Raw genomic sequence first — 20,614 nt, 5'->3', positions numbered from 1 at the left:
CACTCAGAAGGATTTCCATTCATTGAAACACAACTTCCTTTCCTCCCCTCTCATGTTTACGCTTGAAAAGCCCCCCACAGCCTGCTCAGGGGGGATGTGATACCGACAAAAGCATCATGAGGGGTAGGCCTGCCAAACTCGAGGTGGAGCCTGGAGATCTTCTGGAATTACAGCTGATCTCCAGACTACAGAGATCAGTTCTCCTGGAGGAAATGATTGCTTTGGAGGGTGGAGTCTTCAACATTATACCCCACTGAGGCCTCTCCACAAGTTCCACCTGAATGAGAACAAGTTTCCGCTCATGACAAATGAATCAAAAGTCCTTTTTGTATTACTGTGAATTGAGATTTTATTGGTTTCTAATAAATGTAAGCTACTCTGAGTCCTACTAATGGGGAGAAAAGTGGGATATAAATAGTATTTTGAATAAAGACTATTCAAATTGAGAGACTATTACAGGAAGCGATGTTGTATGCCAACTCAATATTGGCATTCCCTTCCCCTCCCCCCACCTTTGAAGCACCAGCGGGTAAAAGGGTGAATTGCCAGACATCTAAATGTAGAGATCAATGGTGATTCCTAGAGAACTCCAGACTGAGGCCCCTCCTTGAAGTCAGTATCCCTAGTAATAACATGCAAAGTGAATAACTATGATCTATTTAAGGGTTCACTGTACATTCAGCCAACTCAGTAAGTAGATTTTTGGCATTCTTGTCTTGTATGAAATCTTTAAGAAAGGGGGGAAAACTTTCTAGAGGGCCTTCCCTGAGTACATTCTTATAATGCAGGAGTAAAACTTCTATATCAAGAACATTTTGACATGTCTTCTCTGTGGCGAGAAAGCAACAAGGAAAGAAATTACTTTTGTGCATTGGTGGCTAGGCCTTAATGTTATTTTAACATCATTTTCTTGTACCCCACCTACACAGAGCGGCTTAGATGTTTGTCATAATGTATGTATAGGATGAGTCATGCGGTTGAAGAATAATTGGTCAAACTTGCAGGATGCTCTGTAATTGAGCTGAGCTACAAGGAAATATAGTCTCATATTTCAGAAGTGACAAGCTGTAGAAATGGCACAATATTTCAGCAAGAGAAACAGTATTAAAAAAAACAGTTGCCTAGGGACAACAGTTCCTGACAGATGTTACCTCAATTAAAGAGATAAGATCAGTGCTATCCTGGATGGATGACAGATGCATTTACATAATCTTCCATGTTCAACTTCAGCTTCTTTGTGGTCATTTATTAGCCCATTCAACAGATTATATAATCAATAGCACAGAATAGAGAGTATCTTTGTCCGCTAAGCATATCTAGTTTTTAAATTTCTGTAAAGCAGGGCAACCAGCAAAACCTACATATTGTTCTACATTCTTTCTGGCATTTACATGGCAGAATGCAGCATTAGAAAAAACACAGGGCTGCCACCAAAAATGGCAGCCCTTCCAGTGACACATATACTAGAACTTAACTCATGCCCTTATACCTTTACATTTACACTGTATATTTATCATAGTCTATACAGTGTATATTTCTATCAACACAAGTCAGTGATGGCAAGGAAACATAGTATAATGACATCAAAACACAGGGTAAGTTGTGTTAGATGTACAAAGGGGGGGGGGAAACTATAGAGAATTAGGCAGCTAAGTAAATGTAAATAACTTTTCTTCACTGTGTAATTCAGAGAAGCCTGAATCTAGCTTTTCATTATAGAATTTTTTTTACCGCAGTACATACTCATCTGCGACTGGCAATCATTCATCAAGGCAGAGCAAGAAATGGCTTCAATAGCTCATCAGGAAGAGGTGAAACATAATAATGATACAGAACACCAGCTGCTATTCTCCAGTGATAGAAGTTTACTTTGCCATATCACTAGAGCATTTTTTCCACTGAAAAGGTAACATTGATTTTTAGTGAGTGGTAGCCCCAAAGAAACTTAATTCATTTCTCATCTCCTAATGCCTATACCAGAAAAGCAACCCTCCAGGAATCTTTCTGACATAAGCCGTAGACAGGGGCGGAGCAAGGGTTTACCTCGCTCGCGGCTGGCCAGCCGGGCGCCCCCACGCGCGCACAAGCGCGCGCGCGCACCGGCCTGCGTGATGACGTCACACGTGACGTTATCACGGGAGCGCACGCGCCGCCAGCGGCCCGATTGCTGCGGCGGGCGGCCTCCGAGCTCTCCCGCTCGGTTGCCTGTGCCGCCGCAGATGCCTGCCCGCGGTGGCTGCACCTGGCCAGGGGCTTGTGCTGGCGGCGGCGGCAGCGGCGCGGGTTGGGAGGGATAGGAGGCTGGTGCTTTGTGGCACGCGCTCCCGCCCGCCGAGCCTCCTCCGGCGCTCCCTCCGGCACCCCGTGCCAGCGGCCACCGCCTACCTGGCCTCAATAGGCCCGCCGCCCTGGCCGTAGAGAAACACTTATAATTTGCACAAGAGCACAGCTAAATGCCTACCTAATTGCAAATCACCCCGACACAAAGTTTATCCGAGAAATCTCCTAAAACATTTTTTTCTAGGATTCCTCCAGAGGAGCTTGGACTCTTTTTGTTCACCCAAACCAGCCTTCTTATTTTAGTCTGATGATACATTTAGCCTCAAATATATCTACAGAGCCAAATCCCACACAATCTAGAAAGGATGAAGACATGATATGTGTGTATAGATAAGCACTTCACTTTTTACGGTACCATTGCAGGAAAGTGAAAATGAAATTTCTAGCACATTGTTCACTAGAGACCTGTAGAGAGTATCCACCCAGGAACAGAAAATATGATGATCTCATTTATAATGGCTCAGTCCTCCCCTGCCCTCAGCAATGCCAAAAACTAAGCTAATAACAGTTAAGCATTTATTCTGCCTTCCTGCTACAAAAACACAAATGCATGATGATTTCATCAGCTCCAGATAATAGATACGCACATAACCAGAGGGGACTACATTTAATAACTTGCCTAAAATATGCATTGGAATCAAAATGAAGAACAATTTTAAAAATCCAGTACAGAAGGCAATAAAATATAATCTATTATCTCAACTCATTTTGGTCAGGAAATAATACCGCAAACTTAATACGATACATGTGAGCTTTATGAAAAACAGGCTGAAGAGGTTTACAGCCTTATCTACTTTCAGTTGCGATGATGGGTGATTAATAAGTGACATTGAGAAGTTGAGAATAGAAATCATATGGACTTTGGAGAAAGAAAATGGCTGTCAAGCAGTGGAAGGACCACAGTTGATCTTACCATATCTTCATAAGGAAGGGAAGGAGGGGGGGGGGTGGAATTCTTTAAAAATTCGAATTAATACAGCATTGATTTTAGCCCGAAGTCTTACTTCTCCTCAGCCGGAAGTTTGCTAGTGTTATTAGATAAGACACATATGGATGGATGAGGAGATGAAATGAGAAGACTGTGTTTGAAAAAGGAGAAAACTCAAGAGTTGGAAGAAGGTTAGTGCCATGGAAATTAAGGTAACTCATAGTGACATAAAATGAATCCAAATCATGTTGCTTTGTTCTTAAATAACATGCTTCACGCATTTTAGAATAGTATAGTTCTATGAAGGAAACATTTGCACTGCTTTAAGCTTTAAGTTCTTATCTGTTATTCTTGGTACATTTTGCAATCAAAATGAAGGCCTAGAAAGAAGGTAACCCTCATTATGCATTGGGAGGCTCATGAAGCTGGATTCCAGATCTGAAGTAGATGATGAGACGCTTCATACTGTAATTGTGGACATAGTCACTTCTGTTTCTTAGCCCGTGCTTGTGCCGTTCACATACTGAGGAGAATACATAATTTATTCCTCTGTGTGTTTACTTATTGTAAATTGTACATCTATTTTTTCCACATCTGCTTTGTAAATGGTTCACACAGTGGTATACTGTGCATTCTGTCAGAGCCATCTGAAAGATGCAAGGCCTATTTAACACAGTTCAGCATCACAGATTCTAATGCTGAGTTCTGCTTAGCCATTGTAACAGCATGACTTAGTGAAAATAGCCCAAAGCAAATACATTTCCTGAATACATCAACACCGCTAGCACTCAGTCATTATAGAAAACTAGTATAGATGGGAATCATGAAGGAGGCAAAATCCCATGTCCCTAACCCTTCCACCTTATTGTCTCTGGCTTCATCCTCTCACCTCAACTTCCTACTTCCCATCACAACCTATGGCTTGTCTCCCACCCACCACTCTATTGCCACACCAGCTCCAGTCTGTCACTTCCTACCTGCTCATCTGTTAAGGCTTCCCATCCACCTTGCTGGATTGTTTTATGCCATTTTGGGGTGCCACAGCAACCCAAAATGCCCTCCCCTACTAAAATCCAGAAGCTTCCTGCTGTGTCCACTTTTTAAAACCAGACTATGTGTGTACAACAAAAGCATCCCCACACATGTCTTTATTCAGTTGGAGCCTTTGTTTTATTCTGGCATTTTGTAGGTGATTGGAATTCTAACATGTTGAACACCTGTTGGACCCCAAAGGAAAAAATGGAATAAATAAGCTCTATGCAGATTGCCATGAGGTCCTTACATGAAAGGCATGATACATATGAAATAAAGGGCTGTTCACTTATAGTCAAACTCAACTAGAAAGATCACCATAGGGAGAAAAGTAGTTACCACACACAACCACCAATGGTAGCTCTAGACCACTGTAACGAAACCATTTCTTTGGGGTACTTCCCGATTTGCTTTAGACTTGGGAGCAAGTTGTGTTATACACAGTGGGCCTTACTTACAAGTTAGCATGCACAGGAATGGGTCATCTGTGAACGTACCTCGCTGGATCAGATCAATGGTCCATCTAGTCCTGCATAATGTTTCACACAGTGGTCTGCCAGTTGCACTGGTAGGCCAACAAACATGAGCGAGAGGCCAAGTCCTCCCACAGTGTTGCCTCCAGCATTGGCAGTGAGAGGTTACTGGACATGCAGATTCACTTTAGCCATATTGGCTACTAGCCACTGATGCAGTGTAGGGTTCCCATTCCCCCAATAGTGGCAAGGGATCCCGTGCTGCCAGCCAGATCTTTCCACTACCTCTCAGCTGGTTGGTAAGGGGGGAAAGGGCAGGAAACTGGGGAAAGGATGAGCAGCCTGGCAACATGCTGATGTCACTTCCTGTGCCTTGGAAGTGACATCAGTACATTGCCAGGGAACATCAGGGACACTTGTATTTGAGCAGAACTCTGTGGTCAAACCCAGCTGGCATCACTTCCATGTGCACAGGAATTGATGTCAATATGTTGCTGGTGATGTCATGAAGTCTGCTGTGGGTGAGTCTACCTGCCAGTTGCCAGGCTATACCTGGCAAGTCTAATGCAGTGTGAAAGACTTGATATGGTTATAGATGCTGCCCAAGCATCAGGAAAAGTGCCCAGTCACAATTCTGGAACAAGGAGAGGCAACATCTCCATAATGTAAAGCTATTCCTGTACCACTATCAGCATTTTGCAGTTAAGCACAGGATCAATCTGTTGCACCCCCAGTTCTTCTTCCACTAGCAAACTGAATGGGGGGTCCCTGGGCAGGATAGAGCAGGATGTGTATATCCATAAGTAATTGATGGATCAGAATGCAAGCTTATTTCAAAGTCTGCTTTGTGTCAAACATAGAATGAACTTACTTACCTTTAGATCCTTTTAAGGAGCATAATATATTTTTGCTGGCCGCGTGGGTTGAAGTTGCGAGCACACAGAAGCTGGACAATAAAGTTAATTTCATGTTCTTTCACAAAATAATCTAATTCCAGACTTTTGTTGTGAAAGCCAAACGCCTTTCAGCTTCCTTGGTGGGGAAGGACTGCTAAATCAGACTTGCTGGATCAAGAACAGAGTTGTGCTATTTTTAAATCAGAATCAAGCCAGATGTCAGCTATTAATTATTCCGTGATAATTAGCTCTGTGCATAGCTCGCTGGCAATTAGCATTTCTTACCTTTAATCTTTCTGTTACACCATCAGTGAAACTGACTGTGAATTCAGCAATTTTGGGCACTCTGAGTTTTCCTTTGTTCTTCTGGTCTGGTTGATATTCTGTTCTTGTTTTCACAATCACCTAGGGGCAAATGTTGACATCTTAACTTTTCAGAACGAAGCAAGCATATTTTTGTCATCTGAAATGTTGCTTTCCCATAACCCTTTGCCTTAGATAACCTCATGAATACTGCAATCACTTTTTAAAAAACATTAATAAGAAGCATTTGATAAATGTGCCATCCAAACTTTCTAAAACTTTGAGAATAGGATGTCATTTGTGCAGGAAAATATATCCTATGCTTAGTGGGTCCCCACTCCCCACTTGGATAGGATCCGTTCATCATCAGACATTACACTATTGGAAGTGAATTATTATAGCAATTAGGTTTGGATCCCATCTAGGTAAGCAGAAGCAGTGCCAGAACAGTCTGGGCTGGGAATGGGAGGTCTCTGTATACCTGTTCAGTCCTCCTTTCAGTACTTTGCAGGTTACTTGAGATTTAGGACATGCTCTGACAGCCACTAGGTGGTGCTGTCAATTGTGATTTATTTTTATTTATCTAGAAAATGTCTAGGCCACCTTTCCATTAAATGCTCAAGGCAGTTTACAAAAATAAAAGCACATCTCAGAACACTATAAAAACAGCAATCAAGTGACTCTTTACTTTATATGGTCTCTAAACCATCTCCAGCTTTGCATGTATAACAACTGCCTGCCACCATCCATTGATGATCAGCGGAACAAATAAGCATTTGAAATTCAGACATGTTATACTCACAATCTCGAAAGCAACATATTTTTCATTTACTGCTTTGCCACAGGTGGATATTTTGGTAGCCTGCATGATTACCAGCATGGCCTGTTTATAATCCAATTAAGGACATAACTAAATATTACAAGACAATGGTGGTAACCCTGTTTTGATTTTCCTCTTCTTCCTTTCTATCTCATATCTTGATTTTTCACTGCTCCCACCAGTGGTAGCCAATGAGGTGGAGAAGCAGCTTGGTGTTAAGACATGGGGTAAATTTTACTAGATGGGAGGGGTCTCATCTGTCTGTCTGTCTGTCTGTCTGTCACTTGGGGCTGTAGTTTTCAGCAGTACTTCTAATATGATGTTTAGTTCTTCCTCAGTGTCATTATTTCCTGATTCTTCTTGAAATATTGCGGATAAGGATAGATGAACATTGACGTCCCTGTGCAACATTGGTCTATCATTCTGGACCTTTTAGTCTGAAGAATCTGGCACGATTCAAAAGCTTGCATCTTACACAGTAGCTGAAACCAATAAAAATGCCATCTCTCACACTAAAAATGGTAGAAGGAGAAGAATATCAAGATTTTACCTCATGTTTATCTTCCCAAAACAGATGAGTTTGAGCTAGCCATAATAACAGAAGCTGCAATAGTAGCCTGGATGGTTACTCACTTTCATCCTATTATAAATTTTGCAATAATTTAAAAATCTATACTTTCAGGGCAGGGGAAACGTATTGTTGTTAGTAACCCACTTTATCATCTAAGTCTGAGAACAGCTTACAGAAACCACTACTGAGCCTCTCCCCTTTCTAAAAAAAGAGGCTTTTGATATTGAGCTTGTACTGTTGAGATTTGACAACTGCATAATCATTTCCAGTGCTTCACCTTGCAAAAGACATTGAACAAGATAAAATAGTCCCCCTGCCAGGAATCTTCTTCTTATCATTTCCCCTAGCCTCACCTTGCAATAACCAGCCTCCCCTCTTCCATTGGAGCTGCTCTGGATTATTTAAATGTACAACATAAGTAAAAACTCACTCCATTTAAAAGTTTAAGAACCCGTCAGTCAGCAGCACTGGATGTTAGCAGCAGCCACCATCATTAATACTTACCATTTATGTAGCACTTTTAGTGTTCCCATCTATTATTACTATAATTCTCTGAAGAAACCTGTAAAGGTATGTTAGTATCTTGTCATCCCCATTGTGAAGATAGGGGACTGAAGAGGTTTGCTAAGACCAACAGGGCTGCAGTGACTCCTAACATTTCCTGGGAGTGATCCCTAATGAATAAAACAGTTGGTACTTCTGAGTAGATCTTAGCATTATTCCCCAAGACCATTATGTAGCTGAGATGAGTTTTTTGTATCAGTGACCTCCCAAAACAGAGCTTAGCCACTACACTACATCACCTACATTAAATAATACACAGTGAAATCCTAAGCAGAGTTACTCCAGTAAAAACCAGGAAGAGATACATAGGTCCACATCTTTTAGGAAACCGATTCATAGTCTCATGACTAGACAGTGCTCTTCACTGTGACTGTTCTTACTTTCTACATATAAACAGCCCTATCAGATGGACTCAACCAGCTAGAAGAGCTCAGACAGGGTGAAGTACTTTCTGAGGCATATGGAACCCAAAGTCAGCATCCCAAATTGGTCCTGGAAGCACACTGGTAGTGCAGTTGTCAAAATATTGGTTAAATATGCTCTCTCCTCCCTACACAAAATAGAATATGGGCTAGCATTCTTCACTAGCTGTACCTTCCAGACCATCCAAGGGCAACCCCACAAAGAGTACAATCCTAGAGGTTACATAGAGATGGGATTTTGTGGGGAGAACCCTGGACTCTAAAAATGGGACATAAAGATCATATTAGGTCTCAAATTATGGGTTTCTTCTTGCATGGGGACTGAGCTTGGAGGCGCAGCTTCCAGGTTCAGTTGGAACCTTTAGTCCCCCTGGCATCCTGACCTTTGGCAGATTAGGCACGCCCCTCACACAACAGAGTCCCAACAGTAATCCATATTGGAATTGGATAAATGATTACACCTCCATTGTGCCATAATGCCACAATGATTTGAAAAGAAAGGGGCTCAGAAAGAGCTGCTGCCTTCATCTTGCATGTCCACGTTTATGTCTTTGGGAGTGAGCCAGAAGGATCATATTCTGTTCTTCAAACACCAGAACTGGATTAGTACCCTGTTTCACAGATCTTCATATACAACAACAGGCTCTAAATACCAGCTGTATGAAAGGATCTCTGCATGCTCACTTGGAGAACATGTGGTTGGTACCGCACTGAGAAGCTTCTCCAGAAGCTTTTAGAAGAAGTTTGTCTGACAAGAAGGTGTTCCTATCTTACCTGCTTTTCTAGCAGCAGCGTCAGATGTTGTAGTGAACATGGATGCCCATCCTAGCTGGAGCGGAGGGTTTTTTCCCTTGCGTGTGTGTGGGGGGGTGGGGGGAACCTGTTGTGAAAAGGGATCACAAAGCTACAGGTAATGTATCAACTGAAATATAGTATCCAGATCATGTGAAGTGGTGGTATCACTTTATTCTGATCTGCTTAGATTTCATTTGGAGCACTGTGTTCAGTTTTGGGCTCCATAGTTTAAGAACGTTGTTGACAAACTGGAACATGTCCAAAGGAGGGCTACAAAGATGGTGTTGGTTCTGGAGACCATGTCCTATGAGGAAAGGTTGAAGGAGTTGGGTATGTTTAGACTGGAGAAGAGATGACTGAGAGGTGGTATGATACTCATCTTCAAGTATTTGAAGAGCTGTCACAGAGTATGGAGCTGTTGTTTTCTGCTGCCCCAGAGGGTTGTACCATAACCAACAGGTTAAAATTAAATCAAAAGAGGCTTTGGCTAAACATTAGGAAGAACTTCCTGACAGTCAGAGCAGTTCCTCAGTGGAACAGGCTTCCTCAAGAGGTGGTGGGCTCTTCTTCCCTAGAGATTTTTAATTAGAGGCTAGATGGCTATCTGATTCTACAACTCAGTATGAATTTAGGCAGATGGTGAGAGGGAGGACAGGAAGGGATAAGCCAGTGTTAGGCTTTCATGACCCCTTCTTATACACCCAGGGTAATGATGATGATCGCCACTTTGGGGTCAGAAAGGAATTTCCCTCCAGGCCAGATTGGCCGGGGATCCTGGAGGTTTTTTGCCTTCCTCTGAGCACTGAGCAGGGGCCACTGTGGTGGAGGGGGCTGTCAATTTCCTGCATTGTGCAGGGGGCTAGATTATATGACTCTTGGGATACCTTCCAACTCTTATGTTTCTGTTTTCTATGCTTTTCTAATGAGTAGTTTGGCCCAAAGAGTGCATTAGAGACAACTCGCTACAGTAGAAAAATTGTGGCGGTTAATGATGAAGTCAGACTCAAAACAATATCTAACTGCAAAGGGCTGGTCCCTATGCAGATAGTGAAATCTGCACAGTGGAGCAAGCCACAACTGCCTCTTAGGGAGCTGCAAACTCAAGGAAGCCCCAATTATTGCAAAAATATTATACTTTCTAAAATTAAAAATTGGGTAGAAAAAAATCCAAACAGTCTTTCCTAGTTAAAGCACCATTTTGAGATTCCATAGCCAAACATAACAGTGCACAAAAACTGTTGTGGCAACAGGAAGGCAGCAGTAACGGTGCTGAAGAGATGGAGTCAAGGAGGAGAATGGATCTGGATCCATTAGTGAGGAGTTCTTCCAGTTCCCTTTCTTGTAAATTAAAAGGACAGCTCACAGGTCTTCTCTAAGCAACAGGCAGAGCTCTGTTTCCTCCAAGCTTCATAACTCAATTGACAGACACACATTCTACAGAATCAAACAAGATCTCATGGGTAAGTTGGCTCCTTCCCTTAAGGTAGGACACATTTTTGCATGTATTGGTATAATCCTCAATTAATTTTTTTAAAGGATTTTGTTTTACAATACGAATGTTCTCTAGGATATGGAGGAAAGGATCTTTGTGATATTGTAATGCCAGTGCCCTGCCAGTTGGATTGTGATTAAAATTCACAAAACTCTTTCTTTCAGAGCTTACCCCTGAAGAAAGAAAGGTATGTTTAGACTGAATGCAATTAAGGCAGTTCCAGAGCTGCCCTGTTTCTCTAAAACAATGTTACATCTATTTCCACCTTAGGCATCTCCAGCCTTTCTCTTCAGCAACTTCCCTTTATGTATGCCTTGGACGATTCCTGATAGTTCAGCCAGACCCATGTCTTCATTACATAATAATGCAGATTAACTATGGTTGGGGCCACTGATCAGCACTTATTCCTGTCTTACACCGTGTGCTCCATTTTCATCTATGTGGCAATCCTCCTGCCTGGCCTTATCCTCTTGCATTTGACCTATCTCTGGCATCTGGTTGTTGTGTTCAGCCTTAGCATAATAATTCTGCCTCTTCTGTCCTCTAGACTGACTCCCAAAGACACTATTAGCCTCCCCCTGTGGCTTGATGACCTTCTGTCAACTTCATGTTCCCAAGCTTATGTGCAGCTTTTGCCTAAACTCGACATGGGAAATCAGATAGCCACCGAATTGAAATAAGCTGTTAATGCATCACAGGTTTTTTCCATACCCTAAAATACTTTAGATAAGCAGGATTTACATAATAAGCATATAGAAAGTATGGAGTGGAGCTGAGGGATATTTGGTGGAGGAGTTGTAGTCAGAGATTTTCTGTCCCTGGCTTCAGCCCCTCTACGCCTTGTGCTGTCTCCTAGGCAAAGTCTGCGTACCCCTCCCACTGCTGATGTTTAGTGAGCACTGCACCACATATTGCCACAACATTAAGAACAGAGCAGATAAAGTCCCACAGTAGGGTTGCCAACTCCACGTCATTTAGGGGTGGAGCCTGGGAAGGTTGGGATTTGGGGATGGGAATTACCTCATCAGAATATAATGCCATAGAGTCCATGCTCCAAAACTGCTACTTTCTGCAGAGGAAGGGATGTCTGTAATCTGAAGATCAGTAGTAATTCTAGGAGGTCTCCAGGCCCCACCTGGATATTGGCAACCATATTCCAAGTCCTCCATCTATTTTTGGAAACTGAGTCAGGGCTTTGTATATGTGGGCCATTTCATGCATAAAATGGCTGAGGGAAGCCTGGATTTGGCTCTGAAGGTCCACTCAAAATGCAGAGGCAGCCAAACATGGTTAGCCAATAAGCATACCTTTACATGGTTTCCAAGCACCCCTTTGTCACAATGAAACTTTGCAGTTCTTTGTATGCTTAAAAAATCTTAGGTGTACAGACTGTTTCCTGTTGAAATCACATATTTATTCTCAGTAAAGAGAATGTGCCAGATTCAGGTAAAACTATGCCCTTATATTAATAATATTAATAATAACAACAACAACATTCGATTTATATACCGCCCTTCAGGACAACTTAATGCTCACTCAGAGCAGTTTTCAAAGTTTGTCATTATTATCCCCACACAAAAAACTCTGTGAGGTGGGTGGGGCTGAGAGAGCTCCTAGAAACTGTGACTGACCCAAGGTCACCCAGCTGGCTTCAAGTGGAGGAGTGGGGAATCAAACTCGGTTCTCCAGATTAGAGTCCCATACTCTTAACCACTGCACCAAACTGGCTCTCATTGGCCAACATACTTATAAAGTGCCATACTGCAGCAATAAAAAGTTTTAAAGTCAAATTTGTTTTAATTTAAATATAAATATAAATCCTATCATGCTTGGCCTTAATAGGGATTGAGAGTAGCTAGTTTACTGCAGGAAGTAACTACTCCTTGATAGAGATGCCATCTTGCTTTGTCAACTCATCACCATTTTGGGAGTGATCCAGTCCTGCTTTGATTGAACCATTCACTTATGACTGGATCTTTTTTTCATCTGCACTCTGCATAAAAATGTAAGGCACGTATCTATACATACGCCAATTGAAAGGGACACTTTATACATATGACCAAGTGGGCTAAGTCTCATGAAAGCACATGCCTCAATAAATTTCTTAGTCTTTAAAGTGCCATGAGACTCGGTTCTCTTGACCACAACAGGCTACTGTATCATTTCTTCTGGAACTAGCCAGTCAACAAGGTAAGATGTGCTTTGTCTCTCCCAGTTAAGTCAGTTTAACTTAAAAGTGCAGAATGTCCCTCAAAAGATACATCAAAATTCTGAAAGAATCAAACGTGGGGTTATTGTTCTGATTCATGACTATTAAAATATAGAACTACATCAATGAAGTGGAAGGACTCTGTCAGATACCTTGAAAGACTGTCAATTCAGTGGAAGGCCCAATTAAAATGGGATCCACACTGCTGATTCCTTGCAGAGATTATTTGTGCACAATACCCTGGAGTTAGCCAGAATACATAACCGGGAAATTTGAGGAGGCAGTTAAGATCTGTGAACTATGCACTAATGCATGATGCATTTTAATGCTGCACGTGCAAGTTAAAAAGGCACTAAGCAGCGTCAACATCTCTCTGCTGCCCTCTGTCTTTCGGCAGTGTTTTACAGCCCAGGCCGGCCCTTAATGCAGCATTCCACTTGTTTCCTCATTGCCCTTTGCAAAGCCTGGACCATTAATCCTAGAAACTTGCCCATCAGCACTTGCTAAGCAGTGGTCAGAAAATGCATCTGTATCCTATTTATAAACCAGTCAGGCACAGCATCCAATTCCTTCTTACAGCTTGGATATGTTTTCCACTATCTAATCATGGGGTGTGATGCAGAAGCACTGCCAAAGCATCCATTTTCCGTCAGACAATTTATTCCCAGTTTTTAATCCTTTTGTATCCTTTTCAATTCCTTTTTCTTGTTTACTTTATGTCTGGTACATAGATGAAATCTGTGCAGGAGGGTGTCCCATACAGTATTATATTAAGAATTAATCAGGGACTTCTAAAAGGCCAGAAGACATAATATTCATAACTATGTTGGAATTCATATTTTAAGAGATTAATTTCTCCAGAAGAGACTGGTAGAGCTAATGCCTGCCCAGATACCATATGGGCTTCCTTTAAATCCTGCCTCCATGTGTTGGCTAAGACTCAGGATACTCAACAGTGATGGGGAAACATTCATAAATTTGGAGATTAAGCCCCACATTAAAACTAAAGTCAGTAACTGAGCCCCAGCTCCGATCGTGTATATTTCCTCTCTATTCTGGTCTTTTAATTGTTGCTTCAGCTTCCTATATGAAGTAAATACTTAACTAGAGCAAAGTATGAAGTGCCCTGCTCCAAGCATCTTGGGGATTCTTGAAGAGGGGTGCTCCCTTTTGGAAACCTCTTATGAGGCACATTTTATAAAATGAAATTACTCAGATGCAGAGAACTTCATAAAATCACAGTGGCTTCAAAAGGGTAAGTCTGTAGCCCTTCTGGTTGATGTTACAAGGAGAAGGGTATAGATTGCACTTTCCCCATTATAACTCCACAATGAAAAAGGATAGAGACAAACTTTTTAAAGATTTAAGCCGAGATCAAGGAGATCATGGCAAAGATTGTTATAACACCATATAAAATGTTATATGTCACAATCTTCTTGAATTTTCCTTACAAAGAGTGGAACAGTCTCATCGTCTCATATTCAACAATACTGAATATTTGTAAATTCAAAAGTGTGTTTCCATTATCAAACTATCATTCAGCTATGATTGCTTTGTCGCCTTATACATTTACAAATCACATAATTAAATCCCTAGTTTCACTTAAGTGTAAAGTCAGAAGTGGAGAAAGTGGATTGAGGGAGTTTTCTCTCTCTGTCTCCTATAAAATTAGAACTCAATGTCACCCAATTAAGTTGATGGGCAAGAGGTACAGGACAGACAAACAAAATATTTATTTATAGAATGAGTGATGAAATTGTGGAATTCATTGGCAGTGGAGGTAGTGATGGCCATGAACATAGATAGTTTTAAAAGGGGGTTAGATAGATTAATGGAGAAGTTCATCAATGTCAACTAACCATGGTAAGTAAAGGGAACCACCAGAAGTCAACCTCTGAAAGGCAGTGCTAGACACAACATAAAGGGAAGACCTTGGCTTTAGCTGGATCTCCAGGGCAAGTGGTTGCCCACAGTGTGAAACAGGATGCTAGATTACATGGACAACTGATATGATGGTTTGATTCAGCACTGCTTTTCTTATGTTCAGGGTAGAAACTGTCCACCACATCTTCATCCTGCCCTTCCTCCTAAGAGCTCAAAATTGTTCTCCCCTCTCCCATCATATCCTCACAACAAGCTTATGGAGTAGGTTAGGCTGAATTATTCAGAACTTCACTGCTATCTAGTACAAGGTTGCCAGATTGATCCTGCTTGCTTCTTGAAACATTCCAAGACAGTCATTGTACCTGATGAGCCATCCCCTCTACCTGTCCTTTCTTCTTCCTTCTTCATCTGCCTGCTGCAACAGGCAATACTATGGTTTATCTCATAGCATTCAAAGATGGATGAATGACTAGAAAAATTGTATGTTAGCTCTTTAGTTATTCCCTCACCATGTTATCTGGGTTATAAAAAGCAACTACACCTGTCCAACAACACCTGTTCAATACCTTTCAGGCATATATATAACGAGTATTACGATTGTTGCTCCAGCTCACAGGAGGTGAAGTCATATTCCTGACAGTATAATTAAACTCTAAGTCCTCCTGGCTGGAAAGCAGATGCGCAAAGAGTAGCAGTGCAACTGAAAAAAAGGTTTGCCCCCTGCCTCTTATCCCGCATGTCTCACAAAACAATTCACAGTCCCATCACTTGCTTCTCCATTCTGCAAAGTTTTCATTATCACACTGTCTGAGCATGCAAATAGTATTACATTGATGGAAGAGGGGAAGAGAGAGAGGCTTTGACCATTACACAGAAGCAAAATCAGGAAAGAACAAACATGGCATTTCTGAGGTAACATCAAAAGGAGGATCTCACAGTGAGATACATGAGATCCCCCAAGAAACATCACACCAGCAGCTCAAGAAGAGGAAATATAAGTCACTTCCTAATCCCCTAATTCTGTGTAACATTTTTTTAAAATGTCATCTGAGAGGGCATGTCCAAGGGCATGAAGAAATCTATGTAAGCATATTAGTTTATTGCATAAAAATATACCTCTGCAGAGTGTTTTATAAAACTCTCTGTACAGAGCCCTAGGGCAAGTACAAAGAAGGGAAGTATAAGTAGGGCAGGTATAAAGAACTACTTGAGAACAAGAAAATGCCATAAAAATGTGGTCTGACCTAGATCTAAAAACAGACTAAGCTAGGTTAAGGATGTTCAGGTAGGCTTCCTGCTTCCCTTGAAGTAAAGAGCACTACAAGCTACTGCTTTTACCTCTATCTATTAGCCTGGCTCTCCAAGTAGGTTCTAAAACAACTGTCAGCGTGATGCTCAAATGTCTCGTGATTTTTTTATTAAGGCAGGTCACTCTTCTCATTTTACAACATGGAACAGAGGTTCAGATAAACCACAGTCACTCAGAGTCTACAGCTGAATGGATATGAAGGTTCATTACTTCATACTTGCTGAGCCAGACTGGTGCTACCTCAGGGTCTCACCACACGAGACAAAACATACTCCCATTACCGAGGTAATTCAAGTGTATTTTGTAATTTGAGTGTATTTGAGTGTAATTCGAGTGTAATTCAAGTGTATTTTGTCTTGAGACAAAATACACTCGAAGTACACGGGTAATTCAAGTGTATTTTGTAATTCAAGTGTATTTGAGTGTAATTCGAGTGTAATTCAGGTGCATTTTGTCTTGAGACAAAATACACTCGAATTACACAGATAATTCAAGTGTATTTTGTAATTCGAGTGTATTTGAGTGTAATTCGAGTGTAATTCAGGTGTATTTTGTCTCAAATGTAACCAAAGTTACATTCATGAGTACCTTTAACAAAATCTAAATAACTGATGTGTGAGCACATAACTTGAACCTGCCCCTATAGTCTCCCATAAGAGACTCAGCCCTGTGCATTGCAATTATCAAAAGGCAGCCCTCCCAGTTCACACAAATATTTCTCAGAACAGCTTTGTATTTCCTCAAGTAAAGCCATATACATATACAAGCATGTATCTAGGCTTGCCAGGTGCCTGCTTATGTTGGACAATCTCCCAGCAATCCCTGCCTCTGTCTGTCAATCCTCAGCTGATTGGTGGGAAAAGGCCAGCCAGCGAAATGGGGGACATGTGACCGTCATCCCCGGCTGATGACTTCACTTCTGGTGTAGGTCAGAAGCACTGCACCGGGACCAATTCTTTAATAGTCAGCCAAAAACTCAGTATTTTTTCCCAAAGAGTTGGCCCCAGTGCTACACTGTTGGTTCTGGGTCACACTAGAAATGACATCATTATTAGCTGGGGACCACAATCACGTCCATGCCTCCTGGTAAGTTACTGCCACCATCCCCACCTCCCCGCTCCCCCACCTCCCACTAGTTGCCAGGGGGGACCAGGTAAGCCTACGCTTATCCAACCATCCATGGTCTTCATGGAGCATGATGGTAACGTTTCCCCTTCCTGCTGCAGTCCTCTGAGCCCCCCAAAATTTTGCTTAAGGGGGTTGGTAAATCCTCGGGAACAGTGTACATGGCAAAATGGGGGTCTGCAGTGAGAGAAGGGTATCAGATGAAATTGCCACCCCCTCCCCTCTAAACAGAAATGCAATTCCATAGGAGGAATTGTATGTTCGGATACATGCCACAAATTTGAGATCCTGCTGAGCCATGGACAACCATTAATAGCCACAAGGATCCAAGGCATTAACACCAACCTGAGACCAGGCGGGGGGTGGGGACAGGGAGACAAAATTCTAGGGGCCGTGATCACCCTGGGGGCCTATGGTGCTTTGCAAGTCATATGATTTGCTCTTACATGAGATTTGAGTTTTATATTCATTCATTCATTCATTCATTCATTCATTTATAGTTTGCCTTTCTCACTGCGATTGTAATTACAATTCAGTCAATCAGTAAACCAACTGCAAAATATGGTAACATCTGAATCTAACATCAAAGATTCCTATCAAAAGGAAGCTATTCAATCAATCAGCAAGTGGATTACAAAATATAACATTTGACACTAATGGCAAATATTCCTAGAAAAGGAACAGGTTACAGTGGATTTGGGATTGAGGGGAAAAAACACATTATTCCTAACTGAGGTCACCTCCCAAGCTGATCAATTACATCACAACTCATAGCTGTACCCCTGTCAGTGTTCTTTCATGAACACTTCTGCTTTCTATATTTTGAAAAATGATAGAAACATTGAGGCCTTCCTAATAGCCTCAAGAAGACTATTCCATAATGTGGGAGTCGCCACAGAGAATGTACATGAATGGGCAGCTGCCAACTTTATCTGTTTGCAGGATGGCCTCTTCAGAAGATTTTGCTCTGATGAGCAAAACTGTTGCAGCAAAACACAGCAGGAGAGGAAGTCCTGCAGGTACATGGGTCCAATGCCATTAAGGGTTGTGTAAGTGATAGTTAGAATTCTGATATTAAGCCTGGTATCTGATCAGTAACCCATGGAGTGTCTGCAGAAAGGGAGCAATATGCAGACTCAGCACCCAACAGTAGCCAGGCCACCACATTCTGTACCCACTGACATTTCTAAGTTGTCTTTAAGGGCATACAGACCCACTACAGTAGTCTGGCCTCGAGCTAACCATAGCATGGATCCACATGGCCAAGTCAGCTGAGTCAAGGTAGAGGGTCATCTCCCAAACCAAGCAGAGTTTGTAGAATGCCTTTTTTACAGCTTCATCAGCTTGCTTCTCTAGCTATAAAATGAACCAGAACCTCCCCCCGCCCACCGGCCCCAAGGCTCTTTATTATGTCAGTGAGAGATTATTGGACCCCATAAAAAGTGGAGAGCCTCGTGCCCTTCAGGGCCTCAGCCTTCACAATCTACCTCCATCTTGTCAGGATCCAGTTTCAGCTTTTTTTTACCTTAGCCACTCAACTCCAACAGCCAGGCATTGGTTCAGAGACTCTAGAGTGTCACCAGGAAATTTGGATAAAGAAATGTAGAGTTGGATGTCATCAGCATATTGATGTCACTCTATTCCAAAATCACAAATTATTTCTCCCAAGGGTTTCACATATAACAACAACAGTAGCAATAACAACAGAGCCAGTTTGGTGTAGTGGTTAAGAGCGCCGGGCTCTAATCTGGAGAGCAGGGTTTGATTCCCCACTCCTCCACTTGAAGCCAGCTGGGTGACCTTGGGCTAGTCACGGTTCTCTGGAGCTCTGTCAGCCCCACCACCTCACAGGGTGTTTGTTGTGGGGATAATAATAACATACTTTGTAAACCGCTCTGAGTGGGCATTAAGCTGTCCTGAAGGGTGGTATTTAAATTGAATGTTATTATTCACCTTATTCCAAAACCACAAATTATTTCTCCCAAGGGTTTCACATATAAATTGAATAGAATACAGAAAATACTGAGCTTTGTAGAACCCTACAAGGGGTTCCCATACTATAGAAAACTTGTCCCTATAGCAAACTTCTGAGTTCTGCCCCTAGAGAATGACTGAAACCAATCCAAAGCACATCCCTTAATCCCTTCTTCTACATCCAAACATCTCAAAATGATGTTACAAAATATACAGGGTGTTTGTTGTGGGGATAATAACAACATACTTTGTAAACCGCTCTGAGTGGGCATTAAGTTGTCCTGAAGGGTGGTATTTAAATTGAATGTTATTATGGTATTACGGTATTATGGTATTATGGTAAGGGTGGTATTTAAATTGAATGTTAACAATGTCTGTTGTTTCAAAAGTTGTTGACAAGTCTAGTAAAGGCAGAAGGGAAGCTTAGCCTTTGTCTATATTTAGACAGAGGTCATCTACGAGGGCCACCAGCACTGTAGTTCAATACAAGATTACAATACACTGTTACCATTAAGAAATACTATTGAAGAAATTAATGCAGAATGAACTAAATTATAGAAAGCCGAAGAGGGAACAAGGGTGGAAATGAAAAGAAAGGGGAAGATATGACAGATTACCATAACATAAAACTAAAAACAAAAAAATCCATACACTATCCAGAAGGGAAGCCATATTAATCTATTGCAGTCAAAACAACAGATTAAAACTTGATCCACTACATAATACTGGCTTTTATGGAGGGCAACTGCTGTTGAACAGTAGCAAGCAGTGGGGCCTTGGTGAGTCATGCAAGTCAGGTGGTATCCCAGTGGTTGCTTCTGTGCCTGGACCCGAGTCCTTCCTCAAGGACCAAAACATCCCTGGAAAATGACCCTGGCCCTCCCTCTGCTTTTTACTGACAGAAACCAAGCCTGAAATACTGGCTAAACTGTTATGGTTGTGTAGCAACAGCCACTAAGGGCATTGGGTTATCATTTTGGGTTTTTTAAAATCATTTTGGGGTGTTTTTTTACCTCCCCAAAGATTTTTTTTTAAAGATTGTTAGATTTTTCTGCAAGCCTGGGGCATTTTTCAGATGTGTAGGAAGATCTATCTTTTCTGTTCATGGCTCCAATCTTGGGATTTAAGTATTCTCAGCTCAGGGCCACTTGGCTATTAGTATATAAAAATGGTACAGACAGAAGAAGGGCAGGGTACGGTGTTAGAGTTGCCAGCTCTCTTTTGGGAAATTCATAGAGATTTTGGGATAGTGTCAAGGAAGGACAGAGTTTGGGTAAGGGAAAGATCTCAGATGGGATGTAAGATTTGAGTCCAGGACTTCAGTTTCTCCTAGACTGTATTGTATATCATAGAATCCTTCTTTTGAAGATGCCATTTCATCCATGGCAGATTTTTTCATACATGGATTTTTTCATCCATTTTATCCATAGAGATTTTTTTTGCAGAACAGAAATTTTTATTTAAAAAAAAAGATGAG

General features: G+C 41.7%; 1 protein-coding gene across 2 annotated transcripts in view; it reads right to left on the bottom strand.

The window, feature by feature from the left end:
* Window positions 1-20,614, bottom strand: part of NSG2 (neuronal vesicle trafficking associated 2) — a 68,661-nt gene that overhangs the window by 26,396 nt on the left and 21,651 nt on the right. Inside the window, exon 2 of one of the 2 annotated variants that reach the window (XM_054978392.1) lies at window positions 5,955-6,074. In XM_054978392.1, the coding sequence (XP_054834367.1) occupies window positions 5,955-6,074 (120 nt within the window). The remainder of the gene's footprint in view (window positions 1-5,954; window positions 6,075-20,614) is intronic. The other variant, XM_054978393.1, reaches the window with a different exon arrangement.

This window comes from Eublepharis macularius, chromosome 4 (genome assembly GCF_028583425.1).
Source record: "Eublepharis macularius isolate TG4126 chromosome 4, MPM_Emac_v1.0, whole genome shotgun sequence".
Lineage (NCBI taxonomy): Eukaryota > Metazoa > Chordata > Lepidosauria > Squamata > Eublepharidae > Eublepharis > Eublepharis macularius.
The sequence above is the reverse complement of the archived record's forward strand: the minus strand, read 5'-3'. Positions and strand labels throughout refer to the sequence as shown.